At 44.2% G+C, this 21,181-nt stretch overlaps 1 protein-coding gene across 1 annotated transcript in view; it reads right to left on the bottom strand.

Annotated features, from left to right (window-relative positions):
• csmd2 (CUB and Sushi multiple domains 2) overlaps nucleotides 1-21,181 on the bottom strand; it is a 232,783-nt gene that overhangs the window by 90,141 nt on the left and 121,461 nt on the right. The window contains 12 exon segments of the mRNA XM_053446653.1: nucleotides 1,226-1,441; nucleotides 1,886-2,002; nucleotides 2,561-2,749; nucleotides 3,852-4,039; nucleotides 4,939-5,077; nucleotides 7,372-7,566; nucleotides 10,327-10,462; nucleotides 10,635-10,825; nucleotides 12,124-12,306; nucleotides 17,373-17,485; nucleotides 20,102-20,210; nucleotides 20,213-20,310. Of these exon segments, the coding sequence (XP_053302628.1) occupies nucleotides 1,226-1,441; nucleotides 1,886-2,002; nucleotides 2,561-2,749; nucleotides 3,852-4,039; nucleotides 4,939-5,077; nucleotides 7,372-7,566; nucleotides 10,327-10,462; nucleotides 10,635-10,825; nucleotides 12,124-12,306; nucleotides 17,373-17,485; nucleotides 20,102-20,210; nucleotides 20,213-20,310 (1,874 nt within the window).

Raw genomic sequence — 21,181 nt, 5'->3', positions numbered from 1 at the left:
TAGCACATTGATCATAATAAACTGTATTTGTGCAGCACTTTTCAAAACAGTTACAAGGTGTTTTACAAGACGGAACAAAGGAGGAATTAAAAATGTTTAAATGTCAAGCAATCATGAATCAAAAAAAGCCAAATATAAGAAAGGTCGAAATATATGAAAGGATTGAAATAATCAAATAAAATAGGGGTTACAATAATGCCATTTAATTAAAAAAAGGTGTTATGAGGTCACTGAACAGATACAAGTCGGTTGAGAGCACTAGATCCATAAATGCACATTAATAAAAACATGTTTTTTAAAGTGTTTAAAAAAGGATAAGGGGTCAGCCAGTCGGATCTCCTCGGGCTCCCTTACAGAAAGAAATATGGTCACCCTTTGTCCTCAGTCTAGAAATAATGATGATGGGTGATTTTTCTTTGTACCTGCTTTTATTACCGAGACTACATGCCACTTCCTATAGTGCGTAAATATGTAAATTTAACCAATTACTCCTTCTGTCGTGTTTTAAAAGGCTACCTAAAATGGTTTCACATTTGACTTGGAGGGTAAACCATGTTTAAGTAAGTTGAATCGCCTATAAAAACAAGTTTTTTTTTTTTTTTATCAGGAGATCAAATGTAATTTATTACATTTATTACAGCACGATGTGCCTCGGGGGGGGGGGCGTCGGAAGTAATGAAATCTTCACATCAACCTTTCATCTGTTTTGCAACAGTTTTTTTCTCCATTTGTCATAAAAAGCTAAATATTTTTTAGGGATAGGAGGCATTTTAAAGTATCAGCGATGTTATATATTTTTACTTAGATGTTTATATCAGGGGGCATTAGGTAAAGGACCATCTGTGCTTCATCCAAATAAATTTATGCAAAATTGATTAACTTCTCTTGATGTTAACGCTTTCATATTTCAATCTAAAGTGCACGTTATTACCAACAGACACACATTGATGATTCTTTTTCTCCTCGACTATGGTTGCTCTCTCCTAAGCCTGCTCTGCTGTTTGTGTCAATAACCTATTGAAACAGACTCCTGTGATTAAACGGGTCACAGAGTCTGATATCTTCTCGGTAAAGTCCACTCTCAAATTGCCTCTAAGTCTCTTCATGTTCTGATCCGTCTCAACCCCCCCGGTCTCATTCTAAGTCTCTTCTAAACACTTAGCGTGGCTCTGTGGCGCTGTGAACGACACCCCCCCAGCCTTTTGAGTCCCCGACTCCCTCTCACCGGAGAAGGTGATGTTGAATCCCTCGTAGGAGACGGAGAAGTCGGAGAGAAAGCGGATCTGGGCCGTGTAGTTTCCGAACAGGCCGGCGCTGAGGGGCGAGGGCAGCGTGGAGCCCGTCAGCCTCCACAGGGGCTGGGAGAAGCTGCCGTTCTCCGTCACCAGCAAGTGGTCGTGAGGGCTCTCGAGGTGAAACGTGTGGAAGTGGAACTGGACACCTGGAGGAGAGGGGAAGAAAGAGCCGATATCAGTGTGGTGCTACTGTTGATGTTCTTTAATATTTGTCCTTTGGAAACGTCAATTGAAAGTTTTGGAGCATGTCTGTTAATGTAAATATATGCAAATAAACACATTGCTGTTAAGCGGTTGCATATAAAACATTGCATTGATTCCCCTTCTTCCCCACCAGACACATTACACCCACGCCAATTGAGCGTCTGCAAATGAGGCTGTGTAAATTCAATGCGAGCGCTCTATCAAAGGTGACGTGACCAGAGAGTCGTCTCGCGGTGCCTTTGCCGCAGGCCAGGCTCTCAGCCCTCCAGGAGCCGGGAGACAATCTTGTCCAAGAAATAAACAGGCCTCTCGGCGAGGGGAGATGACATTGTAACGGAAATTGAATTTGACTGCTGCGTGTGTTGACACGGAACTTCACCGCTCACCTTTGCCATGGGAGGTCTCGATTATCCACGTGCAGTTCAGGTTGTGCGGGTAGAAGTCTGGAAAGCCGGGCGACAGGATGGTGCCGACGTTGCCCTGGATGTAACCTCCGCACAAGGCTGGAAGAATGGAAGGAGAGAAACGAGAGGAAGGGGAGAGGGATGGAATCAGAGCGGGCACAGAAGAAGGAGGTAGAATCCCAGAAAAAAGTTTGTCTGTGCATTTACAGTGTAGTAAAACACACTTTACAAGGGATGCCCTTCAAAACAGCATAAAAAGGAGAGAGCGGTATCATCGATGTCATTACAGAAGGGGCAGAAATCAATATCGCCCTTAAACACAAAGGAATTTACAGATGAGGAAAAAGGGAACGATCAAAGGGTAAGCTCACTGCAGCAGATATAAAACATTGATGATGAAATGTGGTAGAAACTTTTAAAAGCCCAAAACAAGAGTTGTTGAAAGAAACGCTATCATCCTATATAGATTTTTATAATAAGGCGTCTACGTATATAAGGATTTTAACGTGATGCAACACAAAGCAAATTGCTCCGAACCATTTCTCATCTTGAATCCGTTAGAAAAACATACAATGAATTAGCTTTAATCCCATTTATGCACACGGAGGAAATCTGGCAGGCGACTACTCATTTCTGGGTCAATATTATGGAACGTACCATCGCAGCTAGGCAGGGGGCGGCTCCACTGGAAATTGGGTTCGCACTCTAAAGGCTCGGCGTCGCTGAGCGTGTAGCCGAACTCGCAGCTGAAGGTCACCAAGGCGCCCACGTAGAAGTCGTTGCCGTGGCGCTGTCCGTTGACAGGTATGCCGGGATCCACGCAGTGATCCGACTGCAGCTGGAGGGCTGGATGGGAGGGGGTTAGAAAGCAGGAAGGGAATCAATGCATGATCAATACACATATAACAAAAACACCATGTGCCTTCACTGTAATCAAGCTTTTATTCTGTTTTGAATTGTGAAGGTCAATGGATGTTAAAAGCAGTGGTGGGATGGAACTAAGTACATTTACTTCAGTCTTCAGGAGCTTTTCACTTTCACTCCAGTACATATATCAGGAAATATCTCTTCTTTCTACTCTATGCATTGTGTTACATGTTTGTATTGTTTTTTTTATATTTTCAAAAGTAACAAATAACCAGAGGGGAATTCTTCCACTGATCCAATAAGATCAGACAGGTGACATTAGACCCCGCCTTCTGCGGCAGCAACAAACACAATGACTCAGTAATAATGATGCATTCGACTGTTGCATTAGGGAAGAGGTTACACTCTAAAACTTCTTAGTTACTTTTACCTAATTAGAGAAGTTAATTACTTTTACTTGAGTATCTTTTTGTCTAGTTATTTGTTCTTTTACTTCAGTAAGATGCGTGTGTACTTTGGCAGTTTGCAATCCCACAGCAGCTCCGATAAATCATTTACACAAACCCCGTTTCTCTAACAGGAATTAACAGTTAACACTCCACCATGCAGAGCTCCTAACCGAGTAGTGCTCACAGTGAATTACCGGAGCTCTGCAGAGATTTTAAGAGCAAACTGAAACCAGTGGGCGCCACACAGGTGGAAATCAGGGGAGGATTTGTCTCAAGGGTTGAACTTGATGAGTGAGGATTGGTGTGTGTGAGTTAGTGTGTGTGTGTGTGTGCATAAGCCAGTGTGTCAATATATAATTGGAGCTTGGCGATGTGTGTCATATCTGAGAGAATAATCTCCATCTATTTCCTTTCTAATTATAGGTGTTCTAATAAAAATGGCTTCATGGTGAAATTGAGAGCCTGCAGAGATTATATTTACAGCCGTGACTCAAAAGATTTTACAAGTACGTTGAACAAGCATCACTACTTCTCAGTCACTGATTTAACTTGTATGTCTGTGGAGCACGTGGTGAATGAGCTCTTCTTTCACCGCGTATCTCCTCTGGATCTGAAGGTTTGACTTCACTTACTCTCATAGCGAATACGGAAGCCGATGTCCGAGTGGCTCTTGTCCGTGGAGAAGAGGAGAAACACAAAGTTGGAGGTGCTGATGAGGAACTGGGGAACCTGGGTGCCTTGGTAACTGCCGATCATAGGCGACGAGGGGAATCGTCCGTCACGCACCTCCAGCACGTCGTAGTTCACCTCCGTGCGGAACCTGAGGACAGGAAACAGGATTTTTATTGAGCGCGGCTTCTGGAAATCCACCAAAGAAGAAATATCAAATGAAATGATAACAGTTTTTAGGCACATTCTATATTTTTGAAAAGCATCAATATTTACACTGATGGAAAATGTGGGTTTGACGAAATTAGCAGAAACTGAAAAGTGGTGTGCTTTTCATTTAATGCCCCAGGGCCTCAAAGTGGGTTAATCACATTTTTGGATAATGGCCAAAACTAAGTGTAATTTGGAATCGATGCCAAAATACATACAAATATTTACAAATCCACCAATTTTGAAACCAACTGGATAGATCCCCCAAAAATGTGATGAATATATTTATGAAACTGGTGTGAAATTAGCCTGAAACTGGCCTGAATTATTGTATCTAAGTTTATTTATCTACATGAGCTGAAAGGTCACCGCCGCCTCATTTCTCGGAACTTTAACGCTTGAAGGAAACTTTAAGCTTTTAAACAAACTTGTTAGCTAGTCAACATTGTCAAACCAGGAGGGTTAAAATTAAATCATTTCCAATTTGCACACGTCTGAGCTGTGGGAAAACCTGAAGACATTTGGCGCGCTTTGGTGAATGCGTCTGTGGGTGAGCGCCCGCGTTGGCGTGTGCTTCCGTTCGCGCGTCTCTGCCTTTGTTGCGAGAGCCACTTCATCTTCAAAGCCATGAATAAATTGCTCAGTTTCAGAAGCATGTCATCTAAATGAAGCGGTTTGTGATATTTTATTGATGTTACATAAAAATTAAAGAGCAACAAACATTTATGTTGCATTCATTTTGCATGGCGTGCGATCGCGGCGGGGACGGGGAAGAGATGGGCTCCCAAGGATGAGCTGGAACGAAATGCAAGAAGAAGCGATGCTATCCGGGTGACTCACTTGTCGAAGATGATCTTAATGGGGTAGCCCGGAGGAGCCTCGATGATCCATTCACAGTTAAGGGCCTCCTTGTAGAGTTCTGGCCAGCCGGGGGAGAGGATGATCCCACTGGGAGCCTTCAGTTCTCCTCCGCACGGGGCTGAAGGAGAGAGACGGTGCAAAAAAAAACTGAAAAACAGCTGATGTATGACAATGTCCATATATGATCCCATGCATCAGCAGGGGCTCATCCCATTTCTTTAACTGCCGGGGTCTATTTAATGTAAATTGGTGACAGCACTTCAAGGTTAACCATTCCATCTGAGACCGGGCCTGCCTGTTATTGCGTGAACGCCCTGCGCATACATTACGTGTCGGAGCGACTGCAGGAAGTACCCCCCCCCCTGTACGCTTTTGTCTTTCAAATCTGTCGTTTAACCCCTTCCCAGGAAGAGAAGAGGTGTCGCTGTCGCACCCATCAGGCGGGGGACGACAGAATATCCCTGATCGTTAGCACAGAAGACACTCGAGCACGTCGACCCCTCATCTCGCTTCGCCGTGCGCGTGCCGATCCTCGGGCCGGAGCGCACGTGCAAAGCGGGGGGGGCTTAGTGACGGTGCCAGCTCCTCGCTCCGTTTGAAGAGGAATGATTCAATCAGCCAACTCAGCATATTGAAGGACATCTATAAAACGCATTACGCTACAAACACCGGGGTGAGATAGATGGTCTCGGAGGAATGCAAAGCTGCTCGGGCACACGGGGGAGGGGGGGGGGGGGGGGGGGGGGGGTGACATGTTTTAATAATGGTTCCTCCTTTGCATATGAGTGGTGAACTAGATTAGACCCCTTCAGACTCCTAACCATTCAGTCCAACAACCTACACTGGTTAAAGCTGAGCTCTATCTAAGCCTTGTTAGCCATATTAGCCGGCTATGACTGGCTGGAAATAGTGTATTGACTACAGAATCAGGAAGTGGTAATCACAGCTTGTTTTCACTTGTTATTGATTATTTTCATTAGCTCTGCTTGTATATTAAGATTCTGTGAATTTTGTTGATTATTGACATGTTATTAATTGTAAAGACAGAGATCGCATTTAGATTAAAAAACCTCTAGTGGCGTGGAGGGGAGATGCGCAAATCACACGTGTTCGATTTGCGCACACACCGGGCGGCACTTGCCTGATTACGGCACGTGAGGTGAGTGAGCACGGGTGAGAAAATAAAGGTCCGCGATTTCCGGCCAGGCTATGAAGGGTTTGTGCATTGGAGGACAGGAGAGCACGCATTGGTATGTTATTTATATTTTGAACTAAGGTGTAGTTTGCACAATGCGTATGTTTCTGGCACTTTTTCCCGTTTGTCATGTCTTCTATGTGACAGCGCATGGGTCGGCGCAGACGTCCTTAGTGACGTCTTGGGCACGTTTGGTGGAGGCGCACATGGTGAAAATGTTTGTATGGAAGACCATTGTTGTTTTACATCATAGTGATATTGTAATTATATAGATTTGTTTATGATATCTAACAGATATTTGGATTTGATTTAAATGTTTGATTAGGCATTTTGATTTATTTGAACTAACTTGATTTAATTTGTCTTTATCAATAGGTTTTCAACCTAATCCTGATCCTAATCCTAAATCCGAATAAGACTACGGAATGTTTGTTGGTCATGTTCAGAAAGATTCATGTTCAATAAAATCAAGGAGAAGGATTTGAGCTGTCCTGCGTCCTCTGTGTAACAGTGCCATTTCAAGTTGGGCAAGCACAGTTTAAAACATCACCCAGATAACTTGACATTAATATAAAAAAGCCACTGTAGCAAACAGACATTACATTGTGTCTTCACAGTGCCGACTGGAACGATGCTCCACCGCTCCTGTGTCAGCTACACCTTCACATGAGGGGTTTCCTCAGACGTGTAGTTTTATCTGAAGGTCTCTTCGATTTCCAAACCTTATTTTGATTTCTACATTTCATCTTCGCCTCCATTTCCTGATGGCGTTTCAGACGGTAAGAATTACAAGTTGGTCTAGATTTCATGGCTTTCTATATGGTCATCTTTTCTCTAGCTTTTTGAGTTCCTGTAATAAAAAGTAGCAACCCATCGACATCACACTCATGCTCAATATCCGTTGGGTAGAGTGGTTGTATTTTATTTTAATGTGTCAACAAAAATATTGTTTTCACTCAGGGTTGCCCAGACTCTCATACGACTATGGCAACAGCAGCATAAATATATCAACATATACCTGTGTAATATTGGCTTTAACATATGGAATAAAAATCTGCTCATCTAGTTCATAGTTACAATAACTCTGTCGGTAAATCCAAGGATTGTACTTCCCCTACATCAATGTGTGTCCCCAGCGTGAAGCTTCACCTTTATGCCACTTAATTAAAAAAAGGGTGAAGCCAAAACGTTGCAGCGGTAGCCCCTCCCTCACCTACCTTCACAGCGGGGAACAGCGTTGTCCCACACCACGTTGCCATCCTTGAGAATGCAGGAGACGGTTTGAGAGCCGTGGGTCTTCACGAAGCCCTCCTCGCACAGGAAGGAGATGGAGCTGCCCAGCTGGAGGCTCTCACCGAAGCGCTTGCCGTTAACCGGGACACCGGGGTCCGGACACTCGTTGTGGCGAAACGCTGTCGGTAACAATCCAGAGAGAATAAGGCGTCAGTGTGAAGGTAGAAGCCAGAGAGAGTTTCTTTAGTAATTCCAAAAGAAATTCAACTTCAACAGTGCCACTCTTTTGAAAACGCTAGACAAACAGATCACATGTGATTCTGCTGCCATTAATCCTTGTCACACATTACCTTTTCACTGCCAGGATTCTAATTTCCATGGAGAATCTAAAATAATTACCCAAGTTTCCCGACCAAACTTTTTTCCCTCCACTGTCAGCACTCAGTAATGCCGCCGTTTAACGAGAAGAAATGAGTTTCACTTAGTGAGTCACATTGATTCAACCTGCTGCAGTGATTCCAGCGCGTGGGAAACCACAACGTATGCAAATCGCCGGCGCCAGATGACACCGCTGAATGATACGTGGAGCAGACGGACGGGGGGGGGGAAATTGTTTTCACGCGTCTGCAAAACTTTACCTCTCAGGCTTCTTAATGAGGAGGTACGAGGGAGGAGAGGCCACGCAGTCACTATAGAAGAGGCATAACCCCAGAACAAGGCATGTAAACAAATACATCACCTTCGCCTCTATCTCTCTCACATAATTTCTCGCTCTTGTACACACACACACACACACACACACACACACACACACACACACACACACACACACACATGGAGAGGTGACACGACGTGTGGGTGTTGATAAATCCCTCTTCTGCAGCCACTGGACCCAAACAGAGTGCCAGCCACACATCATCCATCACGATCATCCTGTTTATTAACAGGCAAAAAATCCCCTCAATACAGTTTGGCATGTCCTTAATTAACATGAATGATGGAAGTCGTCTGCTCAGCCCCGCGACCCCCGCGAACAGAACCTGCAGTGAGACGCCGCCGCCGCCAGGAACCAACCGTCATCTTCAATTAGCCGCTCTTGACATTCATTCGCCTGCGCAGCGTTGGTTATTTATGTGTTCATCTAACTTGCTAATTATTGCATTAGCCGCCACGTGTGGGCCGCGCCGTGGCTTTACACAAGACACCTGGGCCGAGGTGATGCTGTGAAAATGAGCCGGCGCCGCGACCCAAGAGCATTCTGGGTAAGCAGAAGCATGTTGTTAGTGGATCACAAACTAAGAGCAGGAAACAGAAGCCGTCTGGAGGGTGCAATGTAATTCGAATTAGATTGTATTGGTTTAAATGAATATACACATACGGATGGGTAAGTCTCCACGGCTACAATAACAATAATCATCATATTAAAGTGTAACTTCCCCTCTGATTGGCTAAGATTCAAAAAATTCCTTAAGAGCTGAGCGATGGGAGGCTAAGACAACTTCCGATGTTTTCAAATTCACCACTTACGTGTGGTCGCTGGTGGTGGGGGTGGGGGGTGTTTGTGTGTGGGGTGCCCACCTTTGATTGGAAGTTGTTAACTTTGTTTGTTCACCGACACTATGTAAGCATAGTTTGGATAGATAGCATTATGAACTGAAACCAATATTTATTATGAACCGCAAAAAAACAACATTGATGTATTAATCAAAGAACAGTCGTATTATTTACTGCTAAAAAAACATCAACACAAGTGTGCAGTATCACCTTAATACTACAACTATGGGAGATACGTACATAAATGTGAGCGGATCAGACAGTCTTGTGTGTGTACGCCGGAGCAGTGTGTAACTACAAAGATTAGTAACTGGGACATCTTGTGCATTTTGTAGACATCCCAGGATTAGTGAGATCAAATCTTTATTCCGTAAAATTAATTTGAAATGTTTTAATCTGCGTGAGACTCACCTTGTGGAAAAAAGGTTAAATAGCGTATTTATTTTTTATGACACACCAAGTAAAAAAACTAAATTGTTCATTACATTACAATATTTTAAGTTCCAGTCCTGTGGTTGAAAGAATATTATGTTCTTGTTTTAGCAAGGTTTCATATTAACTTTAATTGATTTCTGGGGTTTTACAAGCCCATGTGCACTGGACACTTCTATGGGCACGACCATAAATACCCTCACTACCTTACTAATAACTATTACTACTGATAATATGTTCCCAAGCAGGTAAATGCCAGAGTCTTCCAGTACTATAATGAGGTGGACCAAGGGTGAGAAGTACAAACTAGAGGCTATGAAAAACAAACTGTCTAAATAAAAATAACATTTTATTACGTACATGAAATTGACTCACACCCTAATCTTAAAGACAAGTCGTACGAAAAAACAAACCTCCCGACGGCACCATAACTATTCATGAATAGCTTTGTAGGTTTATAAGGTTAGGGCTGGACTCCTTATTCGCAGATGCTTATTTTGGGAGGTGTAAAACAAATAAATTGCAAAGATTAGCCTCGTTGCACAATAGAGCACATGCGTTGAATACAATAATTCCGCTGCCAACCCCTCCCAGTACAGTATATCCATGAAATGGGCTTACCAGCACGCAGCCAGCATGTGCTGTGTATAGAGTATAAACCCATCCGGCATTTCCTCAGAAGTCAGCACTTACCCAGAATAGAATTTAATGAGCGCAGCCACAATGGACGTTTCAGGTAAGGGTGCTGCATCTTTGTTCGGGTTCTATTTATAAGTGAAGTTTCTATCTAGTCAATAAAGACCATTGTTATTTTTGTCTTTTCTCTATATGACTACGCATGTGAGGGTAAGGATGTTTGGAAGAGTGTATGCATTCTGTGGGAGACCGGAGTAAACGCAACATCCAGTCCAGTTGGTTACAACCTTGAAAAACTCCTCCACTGAAACACTTACTCGTGAACGTGATGTTGAAGCCTCGGTCTGTGTAGGTGTGGTCAGTCAGGAACTCCAGACGAGCCACGTGGGCACTGGTTGTTATGGGAGGAGGAAGGACGTCACCAGAGAAGGTACCGAGGATCGGAGACTCAGCCTGACAGGCACAAAGAAGGGAAGTAGAAGGAAGCTTGTTGAGATGGTACACATGATTATACAGGCTGCTTTGCCTACTGAGAACACAGTGACTGACAGACAGGCCAGTAGATGATGATGCACAGAGAAATCTTCGAAATAACTGAGGACAGCAGCTTATGACCCGTCAGTACCTTCCCTCCATCCTTGATCGAGAGGAAGTCAAACTGTTTCTCCATGCTGAGGTCATTGAAGGCCAGATTGATCCGGCTCTCGGGGTTGGAGATGATCAGCCACACACAGTGCATGTTGTTTCCGTACTCCTGCGGGTAGTTGGGGGACAGCAGCACCCCGGATGGAGTGGTGAAGTTGAAGAAACAGGAAACTGTCGGAGTGATGGAGAGTTGAAGACAGGAAGAATGAGCATTGAGACAACATGATTTGAATATATCTACTTCATAAACCAAAGGCATTTAAGAGACCTGTAAGGAAGTCATATGGACACAATGTGTTATCTTGTAGAAATAGTACATCCAGGTGTACGATGACGCTAAACTCGCTAAGAGCACATTGCAAATGTAAAAAAAATAACTTGTGCATACCCTGATGCAGAAGCAAAGTGTTTAATGGAACCAAAAATGGTTAAAGATTTAGGGGAAGGCAGAGTTTGGACTCCTCTTTGAATGGCCATGGTTAAAAGGGGGAAGTGATAAGTTTGGGATGTGCGACTGCAGTTGGACTCTTCCTCTGCTTTTTGTCACCAATTTCTTCAGTCCCTCATGACTCTACATATATCTCTATGTCTCTCTGTATCTCTATCTTTCTATCTCTCTATATGTCTCTCGCTTTTGCCTACACACTGACAAACAACGCATTGACATCGGACGCACCTGTAAACGTATGTTTTGTAAAAACAGCCACACTTGGTCTCCGCAAAAAACAAATGACAGCAGTTATTATTGGCGTATAAAGAGAGGAAGTGAAAATCAATCACAAGATACCACAGGAGACATGCTTTCTATCGTCGGGTGCGAAGAGAAGAACTTGTGATCGACCTTCTCAGGACCGATGTCTGAACAGCACCTGAGGGCTGGTGAGGTCGTGGATTGGTCGGTTTAAACCGGTGTAAAATGTCCCTGTTGGCTTGAGTCAAGGGGAAACGAGTACATATCTCTAATACCTAATGCACACAAACAACCTGGCAATGACAAAAAAAACAACCCTGCCGCATTGTGTCTACACGACTTCGACATATTGTTAAACTATAATCAAATAAACATTCTCTCCCTTTATTATGTAGCCAAACCGACTCCGGTGCCAGGAGCCACTGTCAGTCAGCTCAGTGATGTTTATCTAGATACTGCGGCTTTTTGTCCACCCCTATTATCTCATCAATAATACAACAGAGGGTATTATCTGCACGGTCAGCTCTCTTTCACTTTTTTTTTCGCCCTCATCCTCAAACGCTCTCACGCTCTGTGTTTGTCTTTCATGGCGTTAATTAGCTAATAAGCCCCCCTATTGTTTCAGGATCCGCAGCCTCTGCTCTGCAAACTGTAGGGATAATCTGACCGCTTTATTATGCCGCCCTCCCCCCGCACTCATCGGCATCAATTTATGCGCCATGTGAGCAGCATTGTCCCAGTGTGTGTGTGTCTGTGTGTGTGTGTGTGGGGGACTTACAAACACAGCTGGGTTTCTTCGCCGACCACTGGTTGTTCTTCTGACAGGTGATGTTCTTCTTGCCGACCAGCTCGAAGGCCGGCAGACACTCGAAGTACAGCCGGTCCCCGTGACGGAAACCCGCCCCCTCCCGTTTGCCGTACGCCGGGATGCCGGGATCTCCGCAGCTGCCCTGGTCGATCTCTGCGTGGTTAGAAAAAACAGGCAGATTACTAACCATGCAAGCCGTAATGATAATAAGCAATTTCAAGAAGGGAAACATTAGTGCGGGTTGTATAAATAAAGAGCCGTCCTTATTACCTGGTGTCGTAGTAGAGATATAAATTTAAAGGTCACAATGTAATTTGCACAAACCAGCTCCCTAACCGCGCTCACTTTAACTCCTATATTAAACGAAATTGTAATGTCATGGCAAGTTATATTTAACACCATTAACAGTCAGGTGGGGGCCTGTAGCACATGAGAGGAATGTTTTCTCCTCTTTGGCCTAGAAATATAGATATATATCAAAAAGAAGAGGAAGGGAGGGCTTCTTATCCGAAGGTTATTACTGCCTGTTGCCTCCAGCAGATATTGACAAGATGCAACTGCATAGATAAGACGTGATCTGGAGATGCAGGATCGCACTTTCGATCAAGATATATCAAACAGGGATATATTCCGCTTTCAGGCAAATGTGAGTTCAGCTGTTTGACACAACATGTGTCCGTAGAGCGCTGAACGGATGTCCTAGGATGACACATCTTCCTCCATGAGTAGAGAAATGGAATAAAAAGTTCCTCCCTTGCAGGAAGCATTGAAGGTCACATAAGAGGAAGAACAGAATGTGCTCGATGGGTAATCTGTGCCGAGCATGAAACGAAACACAGATTTGGGAAAATGTTGCTTCTTGTTTCCTCCGATATCGAGTTGAATAATCAATCTCCATTTGAAATTTGTATGCTACATGCCAGGCTGAAGGAGACAGGATTTATTTGACCTTGATTAACATGAAATGATTAACTTGGGCATGGACTTAATCAAAGTAAGAAAAAACACCAAAATGGTCTTATTTAGCTCTTATCTAGAAAACCTTCTAGGAAATTTACATTACTGAAGAAATATATGGGCGGCTGTGGCTGAGGGGTAGAGTGGTCATCCTCCAACCTGAAGGTCGGCAGTTCGATCCCCAGTCTGACCCATCTGCATGCCGAAGTGTCCTTGGGCAAGATGCTGAACCCCAAATGGCCCCCAATAGAATAACTAAGTGCTGTGAAAAGATGCACCGTATGAATGTGTGTGTGAATGGGTGAATGTAACACTGTACTGTAAAGCGCTTCGAGTGGTCATCAAGACTAGAAAAGCGCTATATAAATACAAAGCCATTTACCATTTTGTATTCTGAGCGATTCCAATCTTATCAACCACTCTAAGGGATTTACAGTACAGCAGTAAGTTGCATTCACCCGTCCACAACTACATTCTCTATCACACACCGTTCATACACCGTCAGTGCAGCTGTCGGGGACAATTTGGGGTTCAGTATCTTGTGTCTAAGGACACTTCAGACTGGAGGAGGTGGGGATCAAACCCTTCTGGTTAGTGGACGACCCTCTCTGTCTCCTGAGCCGCAGCCACCCTGTAGATCCAGTGTCTGTTCGGAACAGATCAATTGTTTCTTCCTACAGTTCAGCCTTCAGTTGATTTTCACCACCACCACAAAAAAACTGCTGGCTCATCTGATGAACATTAGGTAATTAGTGCAACAGTTCAACACGATTATCAACACTACCTACTTGTTTTAGGTGACTGTAGCATTAGAGCTTGTGTTTCTCTGGATCAGATGTGAGGGTTTTGAAATCGTCAGAAGTTGGGTATTATGTAAAAAAGTGGTCGGAGAGTGCTTACGTGCTCACGTCCTTAACACTGAGTGAAGCTGAGTAATGTGTCCTCAGCTGTAGAGTGTCATCAGTCTGGTCCTCACCTCGGCTCCTCCGTGTTTTGCATAAGAGATATTGTTCCTGTCTGGAACCTTAGGCCGGATACATATAACTGAATGGATATTAGCAATTAACTACGAATGACTCAGTGTGCGGGGGTCATTACAGGCTGACAGGAGAGACCAGCCTCTATACTTCACAGCGATAAAATCGACGGGACGTCTCAGCACGGATTATAATTTTTTATTTTTCTCCGTTGGCGTCAACTTTACCCCCCCCCGCACTCGCTCATCTTTAAAAAAGTCTCCCTTATCTGTATCTCTCCATCACCCCATCAAAGGTATCCCTCCCTTTACTGAGTGCTCTCACTTGCACTGGAAGCTGACGTACGCACTTTCGGTCAGAAACACACACACACACACACACACACACACACACACACGCACACACGCACCGCCATGACCATCCTTCGCCCTTAACGCCGCACCCGCCCAATTTCATTACGCCGAGATTTATGCTCATCCCTCTCTTTCACTCACTCTTCTTTCCACTTTTCCGAGGAGGCAGACTGCATGTGGGAATGCTGAGGCATCCTATCGAGGCTTCCAGATGGGGAAACACAGAGAGCGAATAAGATCATCCATCCAGGAAATGACGGCCGGGCCTAATACGATTTTAAATCGCACCAGGGGTGATGCTGGGTATAAATCCATACCCAGCCCTAATGATGATCATCATTTAGAACACATATTTAGAGCTCACTGCTGTTTGGATGTATGGCTATCCTGAGGCGGCCTCGGTCACAAGACAACTCATCGATCTTACACGTGGAAGTCACCTTTAAAGGGAGGGGCGCCGAACCTGGGAGGACAAGGAATGACGGGGAATGGGTAAAATCCAAAAGAAACCAGATCTGGGAGGAGAAACCGGCTACGAGTGAAAAAACCACACAAACACCCAATCATACAATCACTAGTTTGACGCTGCAGCAGATCCACAGCAGCGTTTAAAATGGAGGATATACATGAGAGAGGCCTTTGAAGTGAAGTCTTTTGTGGACTGTGTTAATCTGCTGTTATACACATGTTAGTGGATGTATCTGCGTCATCGCGGATGAGATGATCTCTCAGGTGCAGCGTACACAGAGGCAGGACAGAGCAAACCTGCACTAGATTGTCATGAATAAGGGAAGAGAGACGGAGCGGCACGTTTGTTGTCTTCCCCCCCCCCCCCCCCCCCCCCGTCGCCTTGACATTCCAGGGTAATCCGAGCGTTGTTGTGGCGCTCAAACTCGCATTACTGTCAACAAATGCTCTGCAATTGCTCGAGGCTTAGGCTCACACGGGGACTTTGATAGCCAAGTATATCTGTGTAACACACACTATCACACATAATACCTTGATGGACTTCATATACCTGCATTTCCATTTGGACCTAATTCTATCAGCACCGTTTGTGGAAATGGGATATATTTTGTAGTTTTTCAACATATTGTAACTTTATGGCCCGACATGCTTCATCATGAACTCTCTCTTCTTTCTGCACTTTACTGAATCTGAACCCCAGACTGATACTGAAGAACAGAATATAAACACAGATTTCAGTTTCTCATTTAAGGAATGTGGCATCTTGCGCTGTTAGGAACTGAAAGTGTATTGTTGGGGTTGGTTAACTTACTATGTGTGTGATGTGAATTTATTTATATCTGTGTATTTAGGAGTTTTCACACTTCATATGTTCAATCTCAACTTCCAGTGTGCCATTGCAATAAAAATCTGTTCTTATCGTCAACCTTCATTTTTGGGCTTTTTGTAAAAGTATGAAATAAACGCCGGCATCAGCAAATCCCAAATGAAACCCTCCCCTATGAACTCTGTGTCTTCGATGTTGGCTCCCCTCCTGCTGGTGCATGCATCTATACATGGTACATCCCGAACATATAATTGTTTTCACATTACACACACTGACAGTGCTGGTAAAAAGCCCTACAGTGGTGCTTTAGCCCTGCACATGATTTTCTTTGCAAGCATTAGAAGCTCATCTGAAAGATTGAGGCCACTGCAGAGCATGTACAAAGATGCTGATGGGTAAAGAGGAAGCGTGTGTGTGTGTGTGTGTGTGTGTGTGAGTCCTGGCATGACGACGTTTGCAATTACACTTGATGATCAGCCTTAAAATACAAGTAATTGAGAATGCAAATTAGATTTCGGGTTCGCTCCAATCTGGGAGGTGAAGTGGTTCAAAGCGCCTCTTCCCCTTCATTAAGTAGAACTCATTGTTTTAATTACACGTCGGTGCAGCACGCTGCTCCACTTTCTCTGTTATTTTTACTGATGAAAAATAAGCATCTGTGGACAAGCAAGAAGACGCACTGTGCCTCTGAGATCAAACCTCACGAAGGCACGCAGAGACAAGAGAACACACGCGCACACACAGAGTCGCAGGCTCCCACCGTCGCTCACTTCTGTCTGATCTCATTTTCACACGTGCATGACAACATATAGACAATTGTATTCACATTTCTAGAAGTGTAGACACACACACACTCTCAGATTAGGCAACGGGGCAAATGCATCATCAATCTGCACTGACCTGCGGTGCCAGCTGACTGTTTCTGAACAGTTTATTCTGTAAAGTAACTGCCGCAATTTGTGCATAGTTAGTATTGAACTGTCAATTTGTGGTTTCATTTACCGACTCGTGCTCAGTCGGTCAGAATAAAGAACAGGTCCCCTGCAGAGCTCCTTTGTGTTTGCATTGTCAAAGAGAAATCTCTATTCCTATGTTTTATTGAACAGCTTTGTAATCTAGCTGCCATGTGGCACACGTCAGGTAGCAGGGCTTAAGGCACCTTGCCTATCTCCTATGACACTTCTAAGGTCCTTTAAGTCGTTTACTAGACAGACGCAGCATCTCTAATCCTTGTGTTTTTGAAAGCGAGCTGAGGATGATCAGAATGCAGGGAAGGGCAACAACGTTACAGTCACCTGAAGCTAAATGTGCCGGAGCTCAGGATGTCAGGGAGTCGCAAGGCGGGAGGGGTACATGACCCAGAAAAGACATTTAATTCTACTCGAGGTCGTCTGTGAAGCGGCGAGACAACACGATCGTTTCCTAACTGACTGTTTCTGTGAAACTTTGAAATGATGAAGCACCTCAGGGTCGTCTGGAAAAAAGTTCCAAAGACAGAAACGTCACAAGGCTGCCACTTTTATATAACTTAACTTCTTTAAAAGCTATTTGAGAGTCAGCTGAGACGGGTACCTGAAGCGAGTCAAGTTTTTTTCATGCAGCGAGCGAGGCCGGCCAGGATATGTGACGGGTCCTTACCTTCGAAGGAGACCTTGAAGCCGAGGGAGCCGCTGGTGTCGTCTGTTTTGAAGTTGAGCCACATCTGGTGACTGGTGCTGACCACCAGGTCCGGAGTGGTGGTACCAGATAGGCTTTAAAAAGAGACAAGAGGACAGCAGATCCCTTTAATGGTGGACATGAAAATAACGGAGGTTTTAATTACATTTAGGTGTGTCAATTGTGAAGCCAGGATAAGTTATGTTTTAGAATAATTATTATAATATTATAGTTATTATAATATAAGCACGGTTTACCCTTCCTGCTTAGATCTAGAGTCACTGCTTTTGAACCCAAGGTGACGTTTCTACTCCAGCATTAAAAAAAAAGAAAACTAAAACCTGAGGTTATAGTGACACCAGTGAACTTTTAAACAGGTTAATGTGTTGTGGATTTAATTTTGAATAGATAAAACTGCCATACTTGCCCATAAATCTAAATACAATAACCCATCATGTTTTTTTGAATTTCTCAAAAATCTAAAAACTGACGCATTTACAAAAAAAAACTTGAAACCATTGGGTGCATCCTCTTTGATTATGTTTGAGATGACTCTACTTTGGTTGGAGTTGAACTGTGGCCGAGCCAGAGTCCAAACTTAAACCCCACTGAACTTCTTTAGAAGGCTGAAGCTCATAGAAGCTTCCCATCATTCCGCAGACGCCTGAGAGGCTGTACAAACTGGGATAAACTTCCCAAATCCAGCTTTTCAAAGCTTCCAAAGACGTTACCCGAGTAGACTAAAAGCTAACTTCTGCCAAGAGGGCTTCTAGAAAATACTGAAATATGGGTCAGAATACCAAATTTTGCAGGGGCAGTCCGTATTGTCTCTGTTACTATGAAAAAAGAGTAACGTTTTTAGAATTTTGGCATCAGCTTGGTACCGAAATATCGGTTCTTGTGCCGTCCCCTAATTGTCATTGTGGTTGACAAGGTGATACGACTATTTATCCATCAGCAATTCAATCTACAGCACAATACAAGATGCAGGAGGGGAAGAAGACTGAGTATTCTGTAGCTACTGTAAATACTCAACTATCTGACTCCCCCCCCATCAAAGATAAGTGCTCTAAAACTGTTGCAGCCACTTGCAGCCTGTGAAAACCCTCTAATGCTAAATTGTTGGTGCCAGGAAAGTGGGAAATGAGGGCAGGATCAGTCAATGCCGCAGACGTAATTTAATCCTATCTGAATAGTAATTCCACCCAACTCTAATTACTAAGTGCATAGCTGCAGAGTAAGTGATTAAGGGTTCTACTTTCAGTGGTCGTACATGGGAGTAGCAAGGACGTAGTGTTGGACAAGTCGGGTCGGTGTTTTAGTACTTTTGTTAAATCTGTGGCTTGCTGTCATCTCGTCTATTCACATGTGGGAGGAAACAAATATATGACCTGACCCTACAAGGAGATGATCACCTGACTAACCAACAACACTATATTCACTCAGTAACAGCACATATGCTTTCTCTGAGCTATTTTTGAATCGCTGGACGCTACGTCATATTTTATCTGCAAGACAATTGTTATAATGCACATCGGCCTCTTTAAGGTAATCTTCTTCCTTATCAAAATGATGTTCCTCTTGCACGAGGACTTCATTTTCCTGATGGAAATAAAAAAAAGGTTTGTGCGACCTCACACCAAATTCTCCTTTTCCATTATCAGACTGTCACTGAGAAGTGTCTCTCAAGTGAGGGGAAAATAGGGGACTTGATTGGTTGTGACTCACTGCCTTTTAACCACCATATTTATGACGGTGCTGCTGCGGGGGGGTTACGCCCCTCTGACCGAAGAGTTGCAAAAGAAATAATTCCCTTCACTCGGCGCGCGCTTGCCTGCACCGCTGATTCACAAAAATATAGTCCCGAGTTAAACCGGGCTGATAGCTGCAGTATATTCTCCGGCTCTACAGTGTTGTGGTTTGTTTGTTTATGCGCGAGAGCACGTCCAATGACAGAGCCGCTCGCTCTTTTTGCCCCGTCATAAAGAAGTCCATAATGGCAGAGGTACTCCTTAATTGAATAGATTAGGTCACTTTCAGTTTGGGTGTGGAAGAAAACTATCAAAGTGAGAAAAAGCTTCACACACCGACGAGCCCCTCCCCCACACACCTTTCCCTAATTTATCTCCCCACCTCCTCCACTTCCATCCGGGGGAGAGGCAGCCACGCATTAAAAATAGATCTATAAAAACTTTATTAACGTGGTAAATTCCCGGCACATTTAATAACAACATCCTGTGAACTGTTAAGGAGCATCTGCCATTGCAAACTCCATTAGGGTGCATCACTATGCAGTTTGCAATGTTGCGCCACGCGGCTGTGATCCTGTTTTTAACATTGAAAAGAGCGATGATTGACAATGCGGTGCGGGCATCTATTTTTCATGCACCACTGCATCAGGTGGTGATGAAATGAAAGAGAAACAGAACAACAGAGAGAGAAGGGCTGGAGGGTAAAGAGGGGAGCGAGGAGTGCTGCCGGGTGCACGGAGAGCGGAGGAGGAGAGGGAGGAGGAGAGGGAGGAGGAGGAGACGGATGTGTGCCAAGAAGGAAGAATGGTGAGGAGGAAAGAGAAAGAAAGAGAAAGAATACGATCACATGGAACACGAGTCGCTGGCTGTAGAGGGAGGTGCGGAGTAAAAGCCGGAGGAAGTTAGAGAACAGACGGGAGATGAGGGGGCGAAGAGGTGGAGGTGGAAGGAGTCACTCACACGTGGAAGACGGTCTTCTGGTCTCCGATCACCTCGCCGTCTCCCACCGTCAGGGTGTCGTAGCCCCGCTCCAGGTCGAAGTCTTCAAATGTCAGCTTGATCACCTGGGGACAGTGGGGACATGGACAAGACAATGAGCGGCAGATATTTCAACGCTCCCTACGCCAGGTGCAGAGGAGAAACCCCCCTCCCCCATCTGTGACTTTCCATCCCACCGTTACAGAGTTAGCGGTCATCCTTCACATGGTTTAGAGCAATTGTATAAACACCCGAGCTTCGACTACACTTGGTCCTATAGAAAGAAAAGTATCCGACCTGGACATACTCCAGGTGGTTATATACTGGGTTATCTACTGTCCGAAAAATGGCAGCCTTTCAAAATAAAACAAAGAAAAAATATACAACAGGAGCTGGCAAACAAAAACAGATTTAAGTGCCTGAGCTGTTGTTACTGTGGAATGTCCATGGGTTTAAGTGTAGTTTCCTGTCATCTCTCAATCTCTCAATCTCCTCTGAGTAATCGTCTACGCTCATTACACACTGTGCATGTAGTCATGTGGTATCCAACACATCTTTGCTTTGCTTTCGTCAATTTCCTCACGGGCAAATACTCACAAATCTTCATGAAATATGACTCCAATCAGAATTCCAACGCACTTTCCGGTGTGTGTTTACTTTGCAGCATCTGACTTCCAGGCTGGCGATTATAAACTCCCTCCCGATAATCAGATATCTGATTGCCTGCCAGACGCTTTGAGTGACCCCTACTCTTTGCTCATCAAATCAGCAGGTTGCAGACACGTTTGTGGCCAGTTTAGCCAGACGTATCAAAGAGAGGTGGCAGGGGACTTCAGGTTGTCCGCAAGGTGAATATATGCATCGTAAAAGGTCAAAAGGAAAGTTTTAAAGATTAACATATTGGATTTTAAGTTTCGGGAGAAAAAAAAAATACATTTATTTCATTTTTTTCAAGTGCGGATGAGAAGGTGAAACAAGCTAAGAAAATAATAAATTTGGGGGATGAGTCCAATAAAGACAGACAAACAAATACGATTTCATTATGATTAGCACATAATGTTG

This window comes from Pleuronectes platessa, chromosome 18 (assembly GCF_947347685.1).
Source record: "Pleuronectes platessa chromosome 18, fPlePla1.1, whole genome shotgun sequence".
Classification (NCBI taxonomy): domain Eukaryota; kingdom Metazoa; phylum Chordata; class Actinopteri; order Pleuronectiformes; family Pleuronectidae; genus Pleuronectes; species Pleuronectes platessa.
The sequence above is the reverse complement of the archived record's forward strand: the minus strand, read 5'-3'. Positions and strand labels throughout refer to the sequence as shown.